At 32.3% G+C, this 25,442-nt stretch overlaps 1 protein-coding gene and 1 pseudogene across 1 annotated transcript; one reads left to right on the top strand and one right to left on the bottom strand.

The window, feature by feature from the left end:
• LOC128179686 (uncharacterized) overlaps positions 1-25,442 on the top strand; it is a 160,633-nt pseudogene that overhangs the window by 92,011 nt on the left and 43,180 nt on the right.
• On the bottom strand, positions 9,853-14,758 carry LOC128179688 (myb-related transcription factor, partner of profilin-like). The gene is given in 7 exon segments (XM_052847199.1): positions 9,853-9,907; positions 10,293-10,355; positions 11,894-11,953; positions 12,149-12,166; positions 12,168-12,295; positions 14,161-14,228; positions 14,568-14,758. Coding segments are annotated over 6 exon segments (486 nt in total). The 3' UTR covers positions 9,853-9,907; positions 10,293-10,334.

Raw genomic sequence — 25,442 nt, 5'->3', positions numbered from 1 at the left:
AGATCCTTAATTTGATTGGTTAATTTAGATATTGAATCTCGAATTTCGAATCTTGAATCTCGTATTTCGAATCTCGTATTTTGAATCTCGAATTTCGAATGATCCTTCTCGGCTTTCGTAGATTTTAACATAATGTACATTACAGTTTATTTCCTCTTTTCTTGCAGCAGACATTTTTCTTAAACTTACATGAAAAAATGACTTATCACAGAGCCCCCCCCCCCTTCCCCATTTAAAAAAAAAAATCAAATTTACGTATAAAAAACTTGCTGATCATATAATGAAAATGAATCCCCCGGGAGCATGTAATAAATGGAAGTGAAAATAAAGATACTATTGTCTGAGTATTGAGCAGCTAAAGAGCTAAAGGCATACTACGCACTCCCAATCCTTCACCCGGATTAGAGTTTTCCTGATTTTGAGAATTTTTTTCTTTTTGCTTGCGAAGAATTTTTGAATGATGTTGCCACGCCCCCTTTTAAAAAAACATTCCTGGAAATAACCGTAAATATAGTGAATAAAATAAATGTGAGCATTCATCCAAATGAGAGCAAGTTATAGCTGTTTCCTATCTTTGAAGAAATGTCCCTATTCGTTAGCTCTGCAAGATTTTGAGAAGATTTTGGTATTTATATTTTAGCAGTTTTACAATAACTACTTAGAGTAATTTCCCCTTATTGTGACGTCAAAGTTCACGTCGGTCAAGTGTCGTCTGTCTCTTTGAAAACATCCTAAAAAAAATAACTCCGCGAAATATACTGTTTTGTTTACTTAAAAGCATTATGTCCTTGAAATTACATAATTTATCTGTTTCTCAATAGTTTTACTTTGATTCTCGCGAGATGGTATCCAGTCTAGTGAGATCGTCCGACATTGAGGAATTGCATTGTGGGTCGAAATTTACTGACTCCGAAAAATTTTGTCGGATCAATGTGTAAGAAATCCATTGTGACGTCACTCGAAAGGACGATAACTCTGTTAGTCTTATGTAATGGAATTTGCGTTGTGTCGGCAGTATATTTACAATGCATGTACATAGTCTTTTATCTTGTTCTCGTGAGAGTGTGAAATGGGAAACCATAATTACAGGGAACTACTGGGACGATTAAAACAAGGCATTACTGATCCGATTTACTGACACCAAAAAAATCCGTTGAATGAATTAGTCCGAATTTTCTATTCACACACGCCTTGCCGGTAGAGCTCGCTGCGCCGGCGAGCTGCGCTCGCTATAATTTGCTTAGCTATAAACTATTATTTAGTAGATAAAGATTCTAGATTTTACCATTTATATTTGGGTACATTGTACATTGTATTTTCTTTCATTTCTAAATAGAGCTCTTCTTCTAAAGGAAATCAATAAAGTAATATGTTTTACGGTGTGACCGTTGGGGCGAGCGCAGAAGGAGCCACACATCTGTCATCATTGTTAAATGCAACCCGTGGACTTAACCAAACCAAAAAACTTTGGCTTTGTCTCGAAAACTTTTACCACCGCAAGGAACCGGAAGATATCAAACTTTTATTCTAGGCTTAATGGTCCCTTCCTAGGCTTATACACTTAAACAAAAAACTACCACTGAGCATTGATAAAATGTTAAACAGACTTATTAAAATATTTTGATAAACACAAAGTCGTTTTTTTTTTATCTCTTCTTTACCTTTTAATAGTAGTAGTAGTTTATTGGCGTATACATTACATACATTGCCATAGCATACAATTTAACAGTACTTTACAATAATTGTGGGTACAGGTGGAAGGCAGGTTATATAAATATATATAAAAGGTATAAAGTGGATGAAAAAATATCAACCAGATCAACAAAGCAGTAGTTATATATAAACTTGATTTACGTTTATTCACGTCTGATGGTAAAGTTGTCCCTCTTATTAAAAGATTCGTACACATATTTACCCAGTTTTTTTTAACATAAATATAGAATCAGAATTGAGTAAATCAATAAATTTTGCCATACTTGGTCGTACATAGAAGTATTTCTTAATATATAATTTCCTTAACTCCGTGTAAAAATCACACACCAAAACAAAATGGTATTCATCTTCGACATCGTTTGATTTACAATATATACATTTCCTTTCATTAATAGGACATTTTTTATCATATCTACCAGATTCGATTCGTAGACGATGTGAAGATAATCTAAGTCTACTTAAGGCTTTCCTATGTTTATCATATAATATGTGATTTAGATACTTTTAATAATGATCATTAAAATCAATAAATTGTGTGTCTGTGTTATTTCTCATTTTGTTCCTTGTTGTTACTGGTGTTTTAATTATTTTCCTCTGTGACATCAATTTTGTTTTTAATCTTTTTAATTTTTGTACGCTATATAAGCGTTGTAGACATATGTGCCCTCCCCCTCTCTTTAGTGTGTGATATCCAATATTATTGAAAGGTTTGACCACATATGCAACTATAACAAATACATGTAGATATGTTAACAGTTTAATTTATTTCTTTTATTTATTCATTTAAGTATTGAATCCTTATTTTTTGAAAGATATAGTCTCATAACTGCAACGGTGTGTGCATACCAATTGAATAACGCGCGTTAGCGCGTTATTAAAATTTGTTTGCACACACCGTTGCAGTTATGAGACTATACATGTATCTTTCAAAAAATAAGGATTAAATGCTTATATTTACATTTTTTTACCTTCTTGTCTTGTACGCAAATGCGAATTATACCTCAAAATTACTGTACTATCCTATGGGTAACTTTAAATTAATGGAAGAGCCACTGTAACAGCCACGAGCGTGATCTTTGATTTTCGCTTGTGACGTTGTATTTATCAGCGTTCAACGTTTGTGGCGTCACAATTAAAACTCGTCATTAAACCTTTTAGTACCATGTCTGTGTTATGGTGCTATATCTGCAGTATCTTTACATGCAAAATATACGTGGAATGTATATCCCCGAGTACCCAAACTCCGTCACCATAAGCAGAAAACCTCCCGCGTTTCTCTGTAAATTATGTTTTCTGGTTTTTATCATTTGCAATCACTAAATATAATCTTAAACAATATAATTTAAAAAATTATTAACAAAAATAGTTTTATTTTTACTCAAATAAGCCCTCTGAATATGACGTTTATCACGCGTGCTTATTATATCTTATGAACCGAACTCCGTCACCCACATGCTCTATGATATGGCAGGGAATGAAGACACATTAACAATTTAGTTAAAACTCAATTTGTATCTAGGTCAAGTTATAATAAGTAAAAATGGTGCATACAATTTAAATTGTATTTAATTTCATCGAAATGAAACGATCGCCTGAATAAAAAATGGGTCCATGTAACAACAATCACAATGGCCTTTTCAGAAGGTATGGATGCCGTTTGATTTATGTCCTTATATATTTCAAATATTTTATATCATTAATTAATATATTACTTATTATATTATTTATTTATTACATTTTTAGAAATGTAGCATATTCTAAATACCGATATACCGGATATATCTATACCCTGTATAAGGCAAAAGTATCGGCATGAGCGATTTGACGTTATCATCAAGAGTAGTGCATAAAGGCTATTGCGGTCTGAAAAAAATGTATTAATTACCTTAATCAAAAATGTATTACATGTGAAATGTTTCATCTTGACCTCTCTAAAAATGGCTCACCACCGTAAATGATCGAATGGGCCCGCATGTCAGAAATATCGATATTTTAGTGCACCCGTGAAAAAGTTTTAGCTGATTTCACACAATTAATGGTGCATGAAATGAACAAGGTTTAATTCTGTTATTTTTTGACATATTCTTAAATTTAACCGTTGCAAATTGTTGACATCTAATTAGAGATTTTTGACATGTAAAAAATGACGTCATAATCGTACTTGATTTCAAACGGCGAGGAGTTTCCCGAAAGTGACGGAGTTAGGGTAGTGACGGAGTTAGGGAGCTATGCGATATATTACAAAATGACGTGGCTACACGTAGATCTAATAACGATTAGACTTTTCTTTTTTATTTAATTTTTTGTCACCTACCTAACGTATACAATGATTGGATCAATTTGACAATAAATTTAGCATGGAACTTGCATGTGTATTTACTGAGCAAAAAAAATCATCAAAACAAAACTAATCAGCCAAAGAGTCACCGTTAATAGCGAGCGCAGTATCAGTATTAACGGTGACTCCCTACTATGTACATACTTCCTACACGTTACATTCAGTACAAATGCTTGATCCACCTCTAAATGTATCGCGGGAATATAAAACGCGAGATCACTGTGACGTCATACTTAACTTTTTGCGCTCGACAGTTTTCGTAAATTGTCGGACAAATTCGGGGAAGGAAATGACGTCATAGGTACAGTTTTTTACGTAAGCATATGTGTTGTTTACTTTAATGTTTTTAAAAGGATTTTTTTTATTGTTAAATGAAAATGATGTATGCGATTTACAGGTAAGAATTTTCCTTAGAAACGCTTCCTGTTCTGCCATGTTGCTATGCACCGCAAAGGATCACTGGGATAGTAGAACGTTTTCACGCGGGTCCACAAAATTTTCTTTGAACAATGTGCAGATTTTAACTCGAATTTCCTCCGTTTGTACACGTTGTCTATGGAGCTCGCTACGCGAGCGGCGCTTCGCGCCGCCTCGCTGCGCTCGCTATAAAAAAAAATGGCCACGACCTTCGAGCCTTCTTAATGTAGCCTATTCAATTTTGGGGGGAATTAAAGGTGTACCCAAATTCGGACCCTCGTTCATTGTTCGTACATTCCACCATAAATTTTCGCTATCTTTGCAGGTAATTCAATTATAATTTTGGAAAGCTAATAAGAATTCTTGAGGAGGTATTAGGTATTGTAAACACAGGACTGATAAGGAATTCAAGCTAAAGTTCAAGCTTATATTCAAGATTTCGTTTTAGGTTAGACAATCTTAATGCATGTCTGTTGTTGTTTAGAATTGTTTCTTTTTTATGGATATCTAATTCAAGTGGCTAACAACATTAATCATATGTGATTAAACACCGTTTAAGAAATCAGGATCAAACATGTAGGTCTAACATATAAATCACCAGTTCAAATGAATCAGAATTCCATATTGTACATGTAAGTAGAGAAAATGAAAGAAAAGGCTTGTGAAAATAAAAAAACTATGAGATTATCTTTTTTATTACACTTTAATCCCCAATCTGCAGCGTCCACGATTTAGCAAGATTGTCATTTTTGTTTTAAATTTCAAATGTCACTACGCACCAACCCTCCTCCCTCACCCCCACCACCCATTTGTTTCGTTAGTTAGTCTGGAATATATACACGGCGTGTATATTTCTTATTATCTAAGTTATATCATATAATGAACATGCTGTATATAAGACCACTAACAACTGTATTTCAATTATCATTAACAATTTATGTTCTGTCGACTTTATGGTCAATTGTTAACTGCCCAAAAAGTGTGTCCATGATGATCGCTCACTGCACGCTCGACCTCACTAGCCGCATGACCAAGATCAAGGACCATGCATTGTTCTGAGCATTCTTTGAGGGCAGCAGATGTTAATTAATCATGCACGGAACACAAGAACAGGCTCCTGCCTAAAAAATTGTCATTAAAATACTGGTAAAACTTAAAAGGTGCGTAAACATTCAGATACGTTTAGACTATGGTATATATGCTCACTTAGTGTATCGTTTGGTGAATTTTTGTTGCGTTTAACTGTTTTGTTAACAATCAAACGCATTTTGTAAATATTTACAAATAATTTTCAAAAAGATATTCTTGGAATTGGTATTTTTCTTGGAATTTAAAAAACAGATTAGTAAGTGACGCATCAAAATTTTACATGCAATAGCTCATGAGCTGATTAAATCTTTTCCATTTTCGAATCTTCTTTCATCAAATTTCCATAATAAGTAGCAGTGGTAAAGGGAGGGGATGGGGTCCGAAAAATTATTGTGCTTGACGGGGGATGGGCGATCAAAGGCCTTTTCGGTTACTTTACTATGTAAATAAAATGTGTTTTTACCGGGGCGGATCATGCTGACACCCTCCTCTTGATCCGCGCATACAGCTTCTAGATAGTATGATGACCATGAATGCACTTTTCAAGAATTTTAAATTTAAAAGCATTTTTTTATTCACATTGCCTCGGATACTCGGGGCATGGACAACCCCTAATCTTTCTTTAATTGTTTTAAAATTATTGGCAGTAGAATAACGCTATTTTTATCAATCGGTCGTGGAGACGCATATGCTACATAAACATTATTGATTAATTTCAATTGTATGCATATTAGGATAGTAGAACCTGAAGAAAGGTGTGTTTCAGCTCAGATTTTCATTATTTTCCAAGTAATTGAAGATGGGAGTTTTTGGTGTCAGTGCAACGAGTGCCCGTGCACATTCTATTTCTTTAATATTTACATCTTTCTTTTTTAAGAAAAAGAACTCACTTACACTGCCTGTTCTGAAACTAAAAAGAACGAATCGTAGCAGGGAAATCTGATTAATTCAACCAATGATCTGTGAGGGAAGTTATAATGAGACACGAAACATCAGGTAGGGAGGGGTAGAGGGGGCAGAGGTCAATCCTCTCAAATGTTTTGGAAGCAAACTTTCTCTTGATTAAATTTATAAATTGGAAAATGAATTGAACGTTATTATTTTCAAAAAAAAACTTGTTTCATTCACATTGTCTTTTTTATATTACATGTAGAAGAAATACCTTGTATTCTTCCCTCCCCTGTGCTGAAACAGACAATGTCGGATTTGGCAACGAAAATCTTTATAAAGTTGGTTATAAAGGTACATAATTTTTTTTTATCGAGACACTTAACGCTCTTTGAAAAAAGTATATACAAATAAGAAATTTCTTATCTGTTGATAGCATGATGATTTATTAACACTAGTGATTCCAATTTATCGTCTTTGAAAACGGGGTTTGGATTAACTAAAGATACAGATCATTTAACTGATTACAGAAAGAAGATCCCCTGTCCCTCATCGTTCCCGCCAAACAATATGATATTCAGCAACTTCGTTCTAAATTGAGTACAGTGATATCGTAAAAACGAGCTGGCAAAACAAAAAATTCTCCATTGGTATGTTAAAGAATGTGTAAGTGTTTCAACATAAATCCTCTTTTCAAAATCTTATCAAAAAAATATTAACTTCATTATAAAAAAGTTACATTGACAAACATTACATTATCATTAACTTCAAAATAAGCATTAAGGTGTTTGGTTTTGTTTTCGTTCACTGTTCTAAAAGATCATATTATTTTTTGATAAACATAACGTATTCTTTTTTCACATCATGTTTGTTTATATGTATAAGCACATGCAATTAAAATCGATTAAAATGTGTCATATATTTGTCTCTATTATTAATATATATAAATCATTTTTGTTTCTGGCATAGCCCAATGCACCTAGGAAAAGGCAGTTGCTAAGCGAAGCAGTTTATATCATATTTGGATAATTCGAATCTCCTGAGTTGTTCTTTATGTGTAAATTGTCTAAATACATAAGCTTATAAGATATCAAGAAACATTTTTTTCAAAGTACGTTGACTTGGTCCCAAAATTAACGCACTTTGTTTTTTTTTTTTTAAAGTGCATAATTTCTTTTAAAAATGCATCGTAACAGACGGATCATTGCTGAGAAATCTGAGCAATTCGTGATCAACGAATGATCCATCGAGAAAAGACAATATCAACGCAACTCAGATTTTTAATGCTAATTAGTAGTATAGCTTAAGTTATAATCATCAGTTAAATCTTTATTGATAATTGGCGAAGTTAGATTTTGTTTGTTTGTACAAATTTGGATAGTTCCCCCTCTTAAAAAACGATGCCACTGCCTGATGAACCTATAAAATACTGTGGACGTAGACATGTATATGTTGTTTCAGTTGGATATATTGTACACATGTAGAAATTCTACTTATATACGCAGCTGATACCCAAGTCCAAAGTATATTTTAAACGATAAAAATTGTCAACCTAGTGTTGAATTTTATTTCTGCCTTCAATGGTTGTATTGTTCTTTTATGAAAGTAGAGGGGTATGCAAATATTTTTTTGTTTTTCTTTAAAAACAGACAATCTCGAAATGTACAGGGAGCTCCCATTATTTAATCAAGAGTAACAATGAATCCGTTACGTGTGCGGATCCAGAGGGAAGAGCCCAGAGGGATTAGAAACCTTGGAAAACAAAATTACCCCCCCCCCCCCAAAAAAAAAATAAAAAATAAAAAATTCTTGATTCGTGCATACATTAATATTCAATGTACTAAAATTATCTTTATGTAGAGAAAGCAAATGCATACACGGATCTAGATGCCCCCTCCTGTACTCCCCTGGGTTTATTTAATCAACATTATATAAAATAGCCACTGAAAACAAACAAAATAAATTTGGTCCTCGTACCCACTAATATAAATTTGTGCATGCAATATCATCAATTTTGTAGGATTTCAATTTATTTGATATACTGTATTCCTTACACATATATCTAAACCATCTGCATGGTGTCAATCTAAACGTAAAGGCGATTTAACTATGAAATCAAAATTTCAATATCTCAATGTCCATTAACTTTTCATCCAGACCTTTTTCCTTCTTTTTCAATATCTGAAGTATAAATGGATGTTGATCTAAATTCGATCACTAAAAACTTGTAACATGACACGAACTTGTGGGGTTCTACGGTTATCCCCTTTTCCACATTTTATTGGTACAGTTTGGATCCGCGCAATCGGGGGGGGGGGGGGGGTGATTGCAAACATTTACAGCTTCTATATACCATACATTGTGTTAAAGTAATGCTATTTGTTTAAAATATAGTAGGATTCTCATCGTCAATAGATTTCCAATTTCTACACATCTTAAATATTGGATGTTGCTAAATTAATATATAACAAAGAGTATGGATTCTAAATGTCCATTTATTGTTCAAATTTATGTTTAGATAGTTTTTCACAATTTAGTATTAAAAGTTAGCAAAGTCTCGTGATCTTCTTGGCAGGACAGCTCAAAGATCCATCGCAATAGCAACGACAGGAAAAACGGTAGCATTCTCTATAAAAATGGAAATCACTGTTTCCATTGTATGCCATTTCTTTCATTTGGCATTTTCTACAGCCCTGGGCACTGCAGGCCACAAGGACAACACTGAAGAGTACCAAAAGTTTCAGCATTTGTTGATAGAGTCGTAAACTTCACGCTTTTTGTAAAAGAGATGGGGCATCATTCTTGACACTACATTATTGATGAAATATTTTTAATCCCGATAAAAAGTGGAAATTAATGACAGTGTCCAATGAAAAACAAAAAAGGATGATTTTCGAGTTACTTAATCAAAACCATCAAACAAATGGACCTAATAACGCGATACTCCTTCAAGTGACAGAGTAGGAAAGGAAGGAGATTTGAAGGACAATCCGTGATCAAACACCAATATCAGGCATTTTGGTTCAGTTGCTTTTAATATTTGATTAAGACATGAATTAGTCTTGATTTTGTTATCCTGAAAACTCTGAAGTAAAAAAGATTGTTTATGATCAATTGTATGTCCATTAAATTAAAACATGTATATTATATTGCATGTAGATTGTAAAGAAAAATAAAGACGTTTCTTTACAAGACTCGACTTTTCTAAAATGAAGTTAGGCCCTTAACGATCTTGAGAGAATTTCATCGAGTATAGTCTGTACTTATTTATCTCTTACATCCTTAACAAGCTGGTCAAGACTCAGACTTCATTTTTTTAATTTATTGCCAGCAAGACGACAAGTGTAGTTTCATTCAAAAAGAAAAAGACACTGATTAGTAATAAATACATGTAAGTTTATTACAAACCTGCATCTGTCTTTCCTTTTCGTTTCACTCCATGATTCACTTGAACTGTTAGAACTTTAAGTAAAAAAAATTTAAAATGATCAAAATCTATTTAAGGAATAAATTTAATATTTATTAGTTTTATGCGATATAAAATGGTTTGGGGCGGTTTACACTTACCGGTAATAAACCACGAAGCGGTTTATAAAACCTTTATGTGTTCCAAACCATTTTATATCATATAAAACTAATAAATATTCATTTCATTGCTTATAATTTAATTTTTTGCTATTAATTGTAGATAAAAAACGGTCATTTGATGTTTAAAATGAAATCAACATGTACAAAATTCAAACGTAACATAAGGCAGATTATTTAATATGAATTTAATGAACTACATGTGCATGTAGCTCTGATATTTGATTTGAATGTAATTAAGAATTAAATAAACATCATGTACCTTTCTCAACTGAGGTAACCGTACTAATGGTAGGCGTATCTGTCAAACTCTGTTCTTCTGAACCTGAAATAACAAAATCCATCAGTTTTTCATTCTCCAACTACAGACAAAGATATGTTCATTAAACCAGTGGTAGCTTGAAGACAAGAAATACTTTATTTAATAAGAGGCCCATGGGCCACATCGCTCACCTGAGCAACAATATGTATGATAAAATCAGCTTTATGGAGCCACATACAAACAAGATGTAATTATAATCAGGGCGATTATACAGTCTCCCAAACGAATGAGGCCATCACTGGTGGTAGGGATGACCCACATGGGCTAAACGTTACAGAAAACATTACCCAATTTGTATGCACACACTGGTGCAGTTATGAGAAGTACTGTATCTTTAAAAAAATAATGATTCAATTATGAAATAAACAGCAATATTAAAAAGTTCACCGGGATATGAAGTTGGCGGGTCACGTGATCAAATACTGTGAAGCCCGAAGGGCTTCTCAGTAGATTTGATCACGTACCAACCAAATTCATATCCTGGTGAACTTTTTAATATTGCTGTTTATTACTTATATTTACGCTTGAAAAAAAACAAATCACCAAGAACGTTTTGAATAACCGAATAAGCGATAAGCGCATGATATGATCATTGTGACGTCACAAATAGTTCATACAGAATTGAACGTTTTCGCTATTCTATAGGTTCATATTAAGAATATATATGGTGGGGTGGGGATCTTGACCATTTTCAAGATATTTGGGCACTTCCTGTTCGAGGGGGATCAGGACCTCCCCTGGGGCGGATGACCTACATGTACATACCATTTGAGAAGTACAAGTTTCTGAGAAGAGGATTTTAAAAGATTTACTCTAAATATTCCTTTGTAATAATTTGACCCACATTGTGGCCCCACCCTGCCCCCGAGATCATGATTTGAACAAACTTGAATCTACCCTACCTGAGAAAGCTTCCATACAAATTTCAGTTTTCTTGGCCAAATGGTTTCGTAGAAGAAGATTTATTTTTTTGAAAAATACTAACAAATTTTTAATAATTTTAATTATCTCCCCTTAAAAGAGGGTCTGGCCCTTCATTTTAACGAACTTGAATCTCATTCACCCAATGATGCTTTGTGTCAAGTTTTTTGAAAATTTGCCCAGTGGTTCTGGAGAAGAAGTCGAAAATTAAAAAAGTTAACAGACAGACACACAGACAGATGGACAAAAAGTGATCAGAAAAGCTCTCTTGAGCTTTCAGCTCAGGTGAGTTAAAAAAATGAAAGAGCTAAAAAGTTGTAACTTACATCCTTTTTTCCTTAATATTGACATGATTGAGCACATAACTAGCTGCAGAACTGTAGCTCCACAGAAAATTTGGGTTGACTCACCATCAAACCGAATTTTCCTCAGAGCTAGCATACAGTTCTGCAGCTATAATCGATACACATGTATATGCAAACTAAGACTAGTGTAATCTTTTAAAAGTTTTTTTTTTTTCAAATGAAATCTATCTCATTGTTGACCATTTATAAAAAACTTTAAATGGTTTGATGTTAATTTTATAATTGAGAAAGTTAACTAAAGGTATTAAATTGTACCTTGTTCGAGGTGGTCACCTGCAGGGTCAACTGTCTGAGAAACTGAAGACATGCTTGGAGCTAAGAAATAATTAAATGCTTCCAATAAGAGAATGTACAGTAGTCAATGGAAACTTTCATAGCAAGTTAACAAGTCATAAATTTTTAACATTTAAAATGATTCCATCTGATATAACAATCAAGGTTGATTGGTTTTCCACTTCTTCTTTTTTGAAGAATTAAAAAAATTCAAATAATAATCAAATTGCAAATCACCATCTGTATCAATACCCCCCTGTAGACCAGAGAGATGTGGCTCTCCATCTGCAAGACGCAGAAATGTCTCCTCTCCTTGTGTGAGAGGGGGGAGAGGGGGACCACCACCAGTTTTTGGGCGTTTAACTCCATCCAGCTTTTCTTTGCCTATGACAATATATAGTATAAAGTAAAAACTACTAAAAAATATGAATGTAATAAAATTTGTCTATAATCAGTATAAACCAACAATCTGATACCAATCATAAATGCCTCTTTTAAAACAATTTGTAACTCATTTATCTTTTCCATGCATTTTAATTATAAATTTAGACCTTCATCTTGCTCTTCATATATAATATGTAATTTATGTGTTGCCTTATATACAGGCATGGGGTAATCGAGTAATCATATTCGATTGTAATGATTACTCTTTTTCAAGTAATCGACAGTAATCTGTAATCGAAGAGATTTTCGATTACTTGTAATCGTAATTTAATCGATTACAGCTAAAAAGTTTAGTGTAATTATAATTACTTTTTTGTTTTCTTACGATTACTCTTTACATAAACATATTGTGAAGCACTTATTGTATGAAAAAATACTCATCAAGTGTTGTTTATAATACAATTCATTGAATAAAATTGTTTATATTCATTTTTATGATTTTCCACTTTCACATAAAATATAAATATTGGTTCACATGTCATTGAGTACATAATCAGATAATCAGTTTACTCCATGTTTCACACTTCTTTGCAGATTTTTTTTTTATTATTTAACATAGTGTGGCTCCGAAAAACCACTAAGCTACTGACAAATATTAGAGAGAGAGAGAGAGAGAGAGAGAGTTATATTTTGTGTCTATTTTGCCAGAGAAAGAAACAAACCCGAAAGGGTGTGTAATTGTCAGTAAGTGTGTTTGTCCTTGTCATGTAAAGAATCCACAAAGCAGTTAATGAGGTGTGACCCCCCTAATCACGTTTAGATAACAATTAAAATAGCCCCAACAAGGATCTATTTTAAAAATCAAAACAATTACAAGCTCCAAACACAATTCATTCAAATCATGAAGCAAGGCTGCCTAAAAGTTCTTTGCATATTTCTGATGATATTTTTAAAAATTATAAAATTTCAATCAAATTCAATTCTCGTATTACCAATAACAACCAAATATGGCTAAAGGTGCAAGGTCAAGATTTCATCTTAACTCGTTAACGTCCAGGAAAAAAAACTTGTTTACATGACAGAGCTCTATAATATATATATATAATTGCTTATAATTTGACATTTGAATAAGCAGTAGAAATTATAAAATGTTATTTTATGAAGATTGAAATATGAAGTCTCAAATTTTCAAATCATTCATAATGAAAATACCCCTTTAACTCTAAAACCAAATTAACTTGAAGAGTTTTTATATGATATGTTCAGAACAGGTACCATGCGCATTTTAATGAAATTTTTTCTAAAGTATTCTATTAATAATCGATTACATGTTATAAAGTAATCGATTACTGGCCAAAAATGAGTCTCAGTGTAATCGATAAATAATCGATTACACAAAATTCCCCGAAGTGATCGATTATTAATCAATTACTTTTTTAAGTAATCGTGTCCATGCCTGCTTATATATAAACAAAGGTCTAGCTTCAGTTAAATTGTATTCTGACCATGATACTTGTATATGATTTATATGCATTTAAAACTTATGCTAAAAAAATACACCCCACTCCAAAAAGAAAAAGAAAAATGAAGTGTCAAATTTGTGTCGAATTAGAACATATTAACTATTTTTTCTTCAAATCATCAACCATTTAAAAAATGTTTTATTAAGTGATGCACTTAATTGTTAAGAATTTCCTGTTCCTGGTGACAACAAATGTTTGAAAAAAAATAGTTAATATGCTCTCAATAAATTAGATCATATCAAGTAAAATTTGGCAATATTTCATATAATCATTTAATTATTTGTTATGAATCCAAATTCATACAGATCCTACTCTTTTAAATTAGAATGAATTCATACTTACTTCTTGATTTGACAGTATAATATTTTTTCTTAACCTCCTCCCAGGTCCTCCTTTTGGTGTCGTATAGTCTACAATATTCAAGAAATACATGATCCACCCGTTTATTAGTGTCCACAAAGCAGAGATAAAAATATATAGATCAGTCAGTTGCGATGGGTTTTTTTCTTCTGATAACCAATGCATTTATCCTTTTTTCTCATAATTAGTTTGTCTTTCTTTTAAGCACCTCAGTGTATATATCGTAAAACGTTTCTTGTATAAATTTATTCAGTTAATTGTGTGTAAACGGGCAAAGAAGAATCACTTCGACGATGTTCTTAAACTGTTAAACCTTTACGAATTTGTCAACTATATATTCTAAATTTTATACAAACGAGTATAGTTTTCCGGCAAAATTTCATACTAACGAATTCAATTTATCGGCAATCAGTTGCCATTCCCTTTCTCGCGTTACTTTAAGCTTTCCTTTGGCCCCGCTCCCTTTCATCAAGCCGAACAAGGCCCCCGATCTTGTTTTAACTTCCTTAATTAACATCACTTCCTCGTCATCTTGCCAATTCTGAGATCGGCGTTTACCCGTAATTGCTTTGTCGTCCATTTTTGTTTTTTTAAATGAAAAAGCAGACGATAAGAGGGTATACTTACGTTTTGTTTACACGTTGTCCAATGCGTTTTATTGCTCTTTCAACACTAGAGAGTTCCATGGGGCCGCCTAATGCGTTGAAAAAAATCCGCGAAAACCGTCTCGCGAGAACATGAATTTGAGAAAATTCTCAACTCAAGTCTTGAGAATTACTCAGCTAAGAATATTCTCAAGTAGCTTTATGGCGGTGGTTTTGAGAATATTCTTAGCTGAGTAATTCTCTAGACTTGAGTTGAGAATTTTTTTGAGAATTCTCAAAGTTTTATGGCGGCGGACCCTGAAGTTCTTTAAATGTGTGTAACCTGTGTTTGCTTTTAGGAAAATACGTATAATTACCGTATAACAGGTATTTTCTGCGGCTTGAAATTTTTGCGGTTTAACCCCTAAAACGTATCAAATTATATTCTGCGTTTTCAATTTCTGCGGTTATATTAGACCGCAAAAAAAAATACATATGTTTACCGGATTTGCCTTAGGGAACGTAAACTAGAGAACTAAACTTACATATCTTAAAATCGACATTCTTATCGTGTTCACGGTGAATAAGAACTAACTCTCAAATGTTTTACAAGTCTACTAAATACTGCTTGTGAACTTTTCTCAGATCATTTTTATTTCATACTCGACTAAACACACAGTCCTTTTATCTGTTCAGCTATAATTGATATCGCACAGGTAATATGAGATAATTAGGTGTTAAATACGACGCAGAGCCCCCTAATAACGGACTGATCACGTTTAAAATTATAGCTTGTATTTTAAATAATGTCAAAATTAGTGATTTTTTTAAAAGAATATTTTGCGTTTTGAATTTTTGCGGATTTTACTTATCCACAAAATACCGCAGAAAATAAACAACCGCAGAAAATACCCGTTATACGGTATGATGAAGATTTAGGGATGATTAACATCACTAACACTGTGCACGACATGTTTAAAAGAAAATTCTTCCAGGGATCTCAATTGCAATATCTATGAATGATCAATCCATGCTGTTACACAATCGTGAGTGAAAGTTATCAAAAAAAAAAGGTACAAAAAAAAGAAGCAGCACAGTCAATCGAAGACATTTTTCTTTTCAAACATTACGTGATGATGCGTGAGTATTATAGATGAGAGTATTTTTATACAGACTAGACTTTGACCTGTGCGTGCACATATGATATCGGACATTTACGAAATAGATACATCGACACTCCATGTTGTTAACATTTACATAACCAAGCTTTAGGCATTCAATAATGCTATTAATTTCACTCTGCTTAGAATAATCTATTTCGGGACAAGCCTTCACCACAGTTAAAATGCCTCCCATTCATGTATACCGGTAATGTAGCAGAAAATTGCAGTACCGCTGCGAAACGATATTGGAGAAAATTAATGAAGTTTCATTGAAAATAACAGGAATATCATGATTCAAAACAAACCATTTTGAGGCTGTTAATACCTTTCATCTAAAAATTTAATTCATATTGTTGAAGATTTTCAACACTTTTTCACCAATGTATTTTACTCGTTTCAAGTTTACACACCATGTTGACATTAGGAACTCTTGGGATTTTTCGTAGTAAATGCACTGTTCAGCGTTATCTCCCGTATTTTCTTTGATGAGCAGAATATATAGAAGATTTTCAATGAAAATTTACACGAATTTGTTTTATCGTATTTATCCAAATGTGATATTGTGGAAACATAAACTAAAGAGCATCCTGTAATTAAGCGTGACATCAATGTAATCCAAAATATTAAGATGATTTCCGGAATTTTTTGAGGAATTTTCGTTGATTATTAATAAGCGGAGCTTGATTGAGAAAAAAATAAAAACAAATTGGTAATCTTCATGTACCAATGATTTTTACGTAAAACAACAGACAGTACTCTTCCTCATTAATCGGTATTTCGAGTCTATTTTTTTAATATACATGTAGTAGCATAGATATATGCTATATTGAACATTCGAATATATCCGAACAAATCAACTGGGTAATGCATACGTAATAGATGGATAATGATTTTTTAACATTTTGGAGTATATCAAAAGACTTAAAAAGATACATTGTATGTGGCCTTGTCATATATAACGCGACAGATTTATTGTTGATGGAACGCATATATTTACTGAATCTATATATGTACATTGTCATACAATGTATATACCTTGAAAGAAAAAATATCAAGGTGCTAATTTGTGTGAATAAAACATATTTAACAATATGAACATTTTTCATATTTTTCAGTTAGTTTAATTTGTTGTCAGTTAGTTAAGTCGACTTTGAAAGGATTCAATCTAAATTTTTCCAGTATGTTTTAATGTCAATACGACTTTTAGCAATCGAATGTTTGCTGGCAATCTGGAGGAAACATCAATTGTAATAGGTGTTTGTCCAGCACACGGCTGTAATAAAAAATAAAAAAGTGACATGTAATAGGAACATCTGTAAATACAAGAGAAAAATTCAAATCTTTACCTTTGCACAGAACATTCTAGAGATCCATTGTCTGCATTCGTCAAAGAATTTTAAACCTTTGACGTTAACATTGAAATTCACATGATAAAGTAGAATGATACAATTGCAAGTGCCCCTTTCTGTATAAGGGTAAACAGATCGTTGAAAAAACAAAGTGTTATTAGACAACTCAAAAAAATATTCAAATTTAGTTTAATTTTAAATTTCATTTCATGTGGCAATATGAAGTTTCAAACACGATTGAAATAGAAATAATGACATTGAGAAGAGACAGATGAATAATTTGATGGATTAAACTTAACGTGTCAGATTGCAGGGGACACCTCAAATTGTATGAAAGAACCTATGCTCTACTCAATCAACACCCCCTAATATCTGGCCATCCCCCCCCCCCCAAAAAAAAAAAAACAAAAAAAAGTCCATTAAATGTGTTGAATTAGGGTGTATATTGTGATAACATTTCGTTGTTTTTATATTCATTCATGTTTCCATTTAAATAGGAAATAAACAAAATTACAGATTCTCATAATTGTTTTTTTTTATTTAATAACAAAATCCATAGATTTGGTGTGGGTTTTTTTCTTTGAAAATATTTGTCTTTGTCAAAATTTGAGATTTTGATGAGGAAGCCAAATTCCTGTCAATATCGGCTTTTGAGTTATAGTCTATTTGAAATGCTTTTTTTTTTTTTTTTACAGAATCTCATATAAACTGTACGACTTATCATTTAGTACACACGACCGTCTATCCCGTGCCTATATTTCATCGGTGCATTGCCACTAACTAACGATCCACCTTAATTAAATGGCTGAAAAACAAAAAGACAATCGTTAGACCCAGGAATCTCTGTGCAAATATCTAGCATTTGGCGATTAATGGAGCATTTGCTCACTTTGCACTAGTGAGAAGTGATTGACAAATGTAAAAGTAAAGTATACCTAAGCTGTGAAAAAAAATTAAGAATTTTTGTTAATGATCAATCAACAGATTTATCTTTGTATATGTTTTATAACATGCTACATGTATCAAACAGTATGCTTTTATTCAAGACTATACTAGATCAGATTTATTGAAAAAACAAATATTTGACAATTGTTACAAATGCGAGATTAATTATGTTTTATTTGATAACGCTAAAAGCTAAAATGTCGGTGAAATCTTTGTTAACAGTGTGGTAGATATATGTTGTATTGCATCTTAGTGATGATTATGCATTAACATACACACAACGGCACAGATTTTGACCTCTTAAAGCAGCAGTGTTCGAATAAATCCATCGAAGGACACTCTTGCACGAAACAGCTTGAAAAATGCTCATCTGAACTAGAAAAAATATAATGCTTATCATTGTAGAGGAATTCAATTGATGTAATTTTTTTATGTCATACTATATCCAGACTAATCAAACATGGGAGCTTAATCAAATTTCTCTCATCAAACTAATAGCAAAGGTCAAGACACAAGGCAAAGAGTAGCAAGGCTTCTAGAAATCCCCAGTGTCGATCTTACGGTCAGATATCAATATCCAAGTGCGCGATAAGAAAATTAAAACGGCACTGAACAGTCACTCAGAGAGTCAACGTGCAAAGAGAGACAACAATATATAACTAATAGACTGCTTACGGCAAAAACACACGAGAGAAGAACATTAAGCCAAAGTCATGTTCAATATAATGGCTTATACTTGTTTATTAGTTGCTCCCTCAGAAATAACATCTGTTTTTATAAAATATCACGATGTACATGGAAAACTACTATAGTTATTTTGGTGCATCAAATATAAGACTTTAGTGTCTATGAACGGAACAGAAAACCTAATTTTTGATATTTGGTCTCTGAACTTTTAAGTCATTTAAATTTTAACTCGTCATGATTTGATCAAAAACTCAGTTCAAGATTCCCATCCAATCTCTTCAATTTTACAAATTAAATCTAGGGTTGTTAAAAAAAAATTTCCCATTTAATTTCTAACTCTCAAACAGTTTATTTCAACCATACTGTGCAGAAATACCGGTAGTTTTTATTGTTACGACGCCGACGTCTATTAAGGGCAAGAAATACCAAAAGAAGTACATTCAATTTTACGTGACCTACATGAATATTATTATAAACTTATCTCTCACGTAACATTCTGAAAAGATCAATTTCTTTGTGAACAAATTGAAAAGAATTGTCAGACCTTAATGATTTACATAATACCAATAACAACTGTCTCAACGATCTTAGAGACCTCGCATAGATGTCAGAATTTCCTAGTTCTCAAGTGATAATCTAGCTTTATAGTTACTTAGACCTCAATATTGATAATTGGGTCCATACCATCAATTGCCATTAGATACCTCTCTGTGAATTCAGTGGCATATTATTTTCTTATCGTATTTAACACAACTAAAACACATATCCACTCTGAAGTGTTCTCACCAGTTTGTTCTTGTTATAAACCGTTATTAACAAGTTTATAAAATAATATATAATGATCTCCTTAAAAAAGGCCTTTGTAGAAAAAAAATGGGAAAATATCCAAATCTTAGACCTAGACTGTATGGTATTTTTTCTTCCAAAATAATAACTTCACTGTTTGAGCCTCCTTTAACTACTAAGCAAACACAAGAAAACTTTGTTTGGAAATCTCCATTTTAAATTAAAAATATGTGCGAAACTGCTTAGTAACCTTTATACTGGGTGTGGATCATCTCTATTTACTGTCCCGTATCGTTTTTGCCATTTATTTTTAAAGCTGTGAAGAACGGAGAGTCCTAAAACTAGTTTTAAATCGAGTTAAAATAACTTTTAAAAATCAGTTTCTTCTTCACTCTATATAAACATCTGCTGCATTTTGATTTTTATTTTTACTTCGTTAATTTAATTTGAGTGCATTTGAGAAGTGCTAGTTTTACATGTAGAGTCAAACCATATCTATTTGTTTTCTCTGCGTACATACTATGTAAACATCTGCCGCTATTAGGGGTTTCTGTTTTGTTTAATTATATTCATTTGTGTACATTTGAAAAATATTAAGTTTTATACAAAGAGCCAAATACTTTCTAAAAGTCTTCACTTCTTATAAACATCTGCTGTAATTGGGTTTTTGTCATTTTGTTCAATGATATTCCTTTGAGTATACATGAGGAATTAAAGCTTTAAAATTAGAGTCAAACAATATCAAATATCATGTTGAATGTAAAACATGTATCAAGGGGTAGCTTATATATCATATTCTGAGCTACATTTGGGATCAAGAACTCCAAGGCCTTTTTATGGTAATGACACTGAATTTATTGTTGTATTTGAATATCGAATAAATGGTTTCCACAAGTACAGCTAGGTGATCTATAATCATATACAATTATAATATTACTAAAACAGTCTCATTCTCTATACATTCACTCGTTAAGGGTGATATCTACACCAAATAAGTGTAGGCGATTTTTGTTGCATATTTTTGTTACAAATAATAGGCACAGTTTTGAACAATAATAAACCTCAAAGTATAATACTCTATTTTTTATAGAATTTTTAAATATTAGTTTGCTTACAGATAGTCCCCTTATATGTCAAATTTTTAAACATTTCTGTTTTAAAATTCTTATGAAAGTGAAATTTTATAAAGTTTGAAAATGAAAAACAAAAAAATCACTAATGATGTTTGTATGATTTTTATTGGAATCCACATAAATATGTAACTATAATATTCAAAAATTCTTTAAAGGCAAATTGCCGGATGAAATCCTACAAAAATCTGAAAATAAAAACAATATTCGTTGGTTAATGAGATAAATAAAAAAGAAATTGAATAAAATGGAAAAATAAAAAAAAAAAAATACTGAATTATTGCAAAAATCTTGGTTTGAAAAATCCTGTTTAAGAGTTGTCTTTCTTGAATTTACTTGGTCACAAATATCTTGGGACCAATTTTCTAATTAAAATAATATCACGAATGAAAATTTAAAAAAGGTACAAGTATATGCTTAAATATAGAAATAAGTTTAGGAGTGCTTCTGATAATGTTTGAATCTGAAAAACTATATTTTTGATGAATGCCTTATGTTTATATTTAACTCTTTAAAACAAAATGTTTGATTAATTCATGCGACATTCCACATATGGTACATTGTGAATGGTAACGTAAAATATATTTGTTCACTAAACAGTTTCTGACGAATTTCTACACAAAAACTGATAACGTTATTCGATGCGCGAAGAGCAATCTGTGCAGCTTTAAATCATATGCGCCTTTCTCTGCTGTTAAAAAAAGTTTTTTGGGTTTTTTTTTTTTTACAAACATCGTTTATACATGTACAATGACATCGACCCGTTTGTTCTCAAATAACTCTGTAATTTTAACTTGAATTGCAAGCACAATTTTATTATTAGTTTTCTTTCTCCTACGTTTTTCTCACGTTTTAGTCCTTATGAATTTGATAAATGGACGAGTCTATAAAAATGCGCCAATCAGAACCTTTGTTGCAAATCAGAATTGAAATATACACTGATTAGAAAGTTTCCTTACTCACCGCAATGCTATATCGGCTATAAGTGTATACCTACAAGCGAGATTTGCAATAAACGAACTAGCTTTCAATGATATGCGTAATAAAGGTAAAAATAATTACAATGCCAGGTTAAACAAATGTAGGAACCAATTGTAAAACTAAAAACGCTCTCCATGACATAAAAAAACGGATAGCAATCAATGTCATATATATAAGAAGGTAGCAAACGATGGCATATCTAGCGATAATAGCAACAAATTACAAATAAAATAAAGGTGGCAATTAACGACATGTAAATGAAGGTAGCAATCAATAACATGTGACAAGAAGGTTGCAATCAATGACATGTAACAAGAAGGCAGCATTCAACGACATGTATTTGAAGGTAGCAATAAATGACATGAAGATGAAAGTGGAATCAAGGACATGTAAATGAAGGTAGCAATTAATGACATGAAGATGAAGCTAGAAATCAATGGCATGTAAAATGAAAGTTGTAATGAAGGACTCAATGACTGTAAAATGAAGGTGGGAATCAATGACATGTAAAATGAAGGTAGCAATGACGTGTAAGACTAAACCAGCAATCAGTGGCACGCAAAATGAAGATAGAAATCAATGACATGATGTAGATTGAATGTAAGAATGAATGACATGTGAAAGGAACATTTTTTTATGGCAAGGCCTCCACTGATAAGGGTCAAGGACAATGTAATGATTATTGAAAATAACTTTGGCATATTATGTTACAAGCGCTTGTTACAAAAGTTTCATTATAAAGGGAATTTTGTCAAAAACTCTTAAACTTCTTAACTCCTCACAATAAAATACAAGTATATGTAAGCCTCTTAAAGAAAGTTTACTTTAAAAAAAACAAGAAAACGAGCGACTTTGGTTGCTAAAGATACTTGCAATGGGATTTCCCCTTGCAAGCACAGTTGTCGTCAAACTGGTTTAAGCACCGATAAACACGCGGTGCAACAGTACCATTAACACAGCTAGCATAGTTCATGGGACTGAAAAGTCAGTAGAACATCTCGTTAAAATTATGACTCTTATAAACATGCGATAATCAAACATTCAACAAAGATAATTGCAAAACAAAGTAAAATCCATTAAATAAATGGTTTTTACCCATCAGAGTGAAGTAAAATTAATCTTACCTGCACTGAATTTTATCTCGAACTTTGACCCTGAACTCGCACTTTTCATTACAGCATTTGTCGCCTGTGTAGCCAGCATCACATTCTTCATTCTTGTCCAGACGGCCATTACCGCATAAACCCTTTCCTGAATCAGATGCCTCTTTATATAATGTTATGAAAAATTAATGAAAAAAAAAATAGACCTTGGACTCTCAGTGGGATGTAGATATCTAGTTTGAGTACTTTTCTGACTTGCTATTAGAAGCTCGCCAATATTCATTGACTGTCTAAATTTGAATTTTTTGTTTTAGAATTTTGCTCTTTTTGAAATTGACGGCGTTTCAACAGAAATGTACAGTCCTGAATACAGTCGGACATATATTGCTGCATTAAATGAATACATGTCAGGTTCCTACTCAAGCCTCAGACCATGAGCAACTTTTCAATAACAAACTAGTTTAACATCCTATATCAGAATGAGTAGTTTTAATGTTCTCCTTTCGATCCATCCCTCAAAACTACTATTGGTCATTTATTAAATTGTTATGACCTATCAACCAAATAATGGCAGATAAGATGACAAGTTGCCACGCTTTTTTGTTCAAACAATGTAAGTTAACAAAAATACTCCAAAGTATAAAACCCATACATTTAACATAGTGTACCTTTAAAACAATCATATCCTTTCATCATCACAGCTTGGTAAATGTACTGTCTACTACACGGCGAGAAGAGCTTAATAAAGGTACAATGTCATAAATAAAACAAACAGAAACTATTCAAAACCTGCATTGACTTTCAACACTATTCTACCATCAATTATGAATTCTGATATGTATCTATATAATGATTTTTTTTTTCTTTTAAATGAAGTGATTTCCATATGTTAATTACTTTGTTTCTTGTACCCCTGTGGATATTTTTTATGTAAATTACAACGAATAAACATGTTACTCTATCTAACAATGAAATTGTTTCCGTTGTAATCCTTGTCTTTACATTAAACTCAAAGTCCGATAACTCTTATTTGTTTACCATCGAAAAAATCTGCATCGTTGACAAATAAAGTGTTTTTCGGTATAATAAAATATCCATTTACTGACTATTGGTCGATAGTAGGTTTGTCATACTCGACGGTACTTATTTCCCTCGGCAGTTGCTGCTTCGGGGGACAATAAACTTGTTATTGTCCTCATAGCCAGTTAATAAGTTTATGATTTACATTTCTTAAAAGAGATCAATAGACCTAGCCTACAATAATTCAAACCGGACAAAGAACATATTTACCATGACCAATAGGGGAAAATAATTGAGAGAGAGAAAAAGGAAACGAGTGTCTGAAGTACTTTTTTCCGTTCTAAATTCGTCTAAAACACGAAGTCCTGTACTGTGTGCAAGTGAAATCGGAATAAGGAAATTCAACACTTTGATAAAACGTGACAACTATTGTGCGTATATATCTACTTTTTTTTTTTTTTTTTTTTACAAAATTGTGTGCATTGTAAACTTTTGTAAAAGAAGCGTCTCAACAGTAACATCAACACTAAAGAGCTCTATAATTATTAAAGATTCAATGATTTTTTTTTCTGATCGGCTTCGGCCGATCACTGTTGTGTCCATATGAGGCATCCGGCAAATGCTTCCACGTGCGCACACATTCCGCTTGCATAGGTAGTTCTTATAAAAACTTGAATTTTGGTTTAGTATTTATATAACATTTTACTCGGTTTTATTTCAATTCATTTGCCTTAAGAGATGCAAACATACATAAAATACAGTTCGACCTGTTAATTCAAGAATGCACATTTTGTCTCACGCGTAAGAATTTCGATCGAAAGATTCATTCAGTAATGCAGTTGACCTCGATGAACTGACCTCAATCATAAGAAGATGCTCAATGAACTGACATCGATCTATTGATGTTGCATAATCATAGCTAGGAAGACGGCTTGATTTCTAAACAAGGTTACATTATAATGCGACTACAATAGCAAGTTATGATGGCATTCAATGTTTTTCAGTCGCATTAAATTATTTTAATACAACTTTTTCTTTGTAAACGTGTTAATGCTCTTTGAAGAGCCCTACTCAGTATTCTGCTGAAAAAGAATATACATTATCATTTAATAATTACGTTAAAAATATAAAACTAGACAAGGAGTTTACGAACGGCTTTCGCCAAATTTATTTCAACATTAAATTTGTTGACGGTTTATAATGATGACATTATGTGTACAGATTCGAAATATTCTATATTTTGTAAAAATACAGTACTTTTTTAATTATTTAACATCAAACTGATCATGCTGATTGCTTCTAGCTATCAACATATCATCATATCATCATTGCCGATCATTCCTTTAAAAGGAATACTTGTCTAGGTTGTTTTGGGTGTGGTTATCAACATCAGTATATCGGGGGAGGGGGGGGGGGTTAAATAAAATTATTCCATTTCAATCTCGAACGGTCGTCAATAGCACCGTTTTTTTTATCAGAATCATTTTTCAAGAATCACTGTGAACGACTTTTCCGA

Source organism: Crassostrea angulata, chromosome 4 (genome assembly GCF_025612915.1).
Source record: "Crassostrea angulata isolate pt1a10 chromosome 4, ASM2561291v2, whole genome shotgun sequence".
NCBI lineage: Eukaryota > Metazoa > Mollusca > Bivalvia > Ostreida > Ostreidae > Magallana > Magallana angulata.
This window is presented reverse-complemented; position numbering and strand designations above follow the sequence as displayed.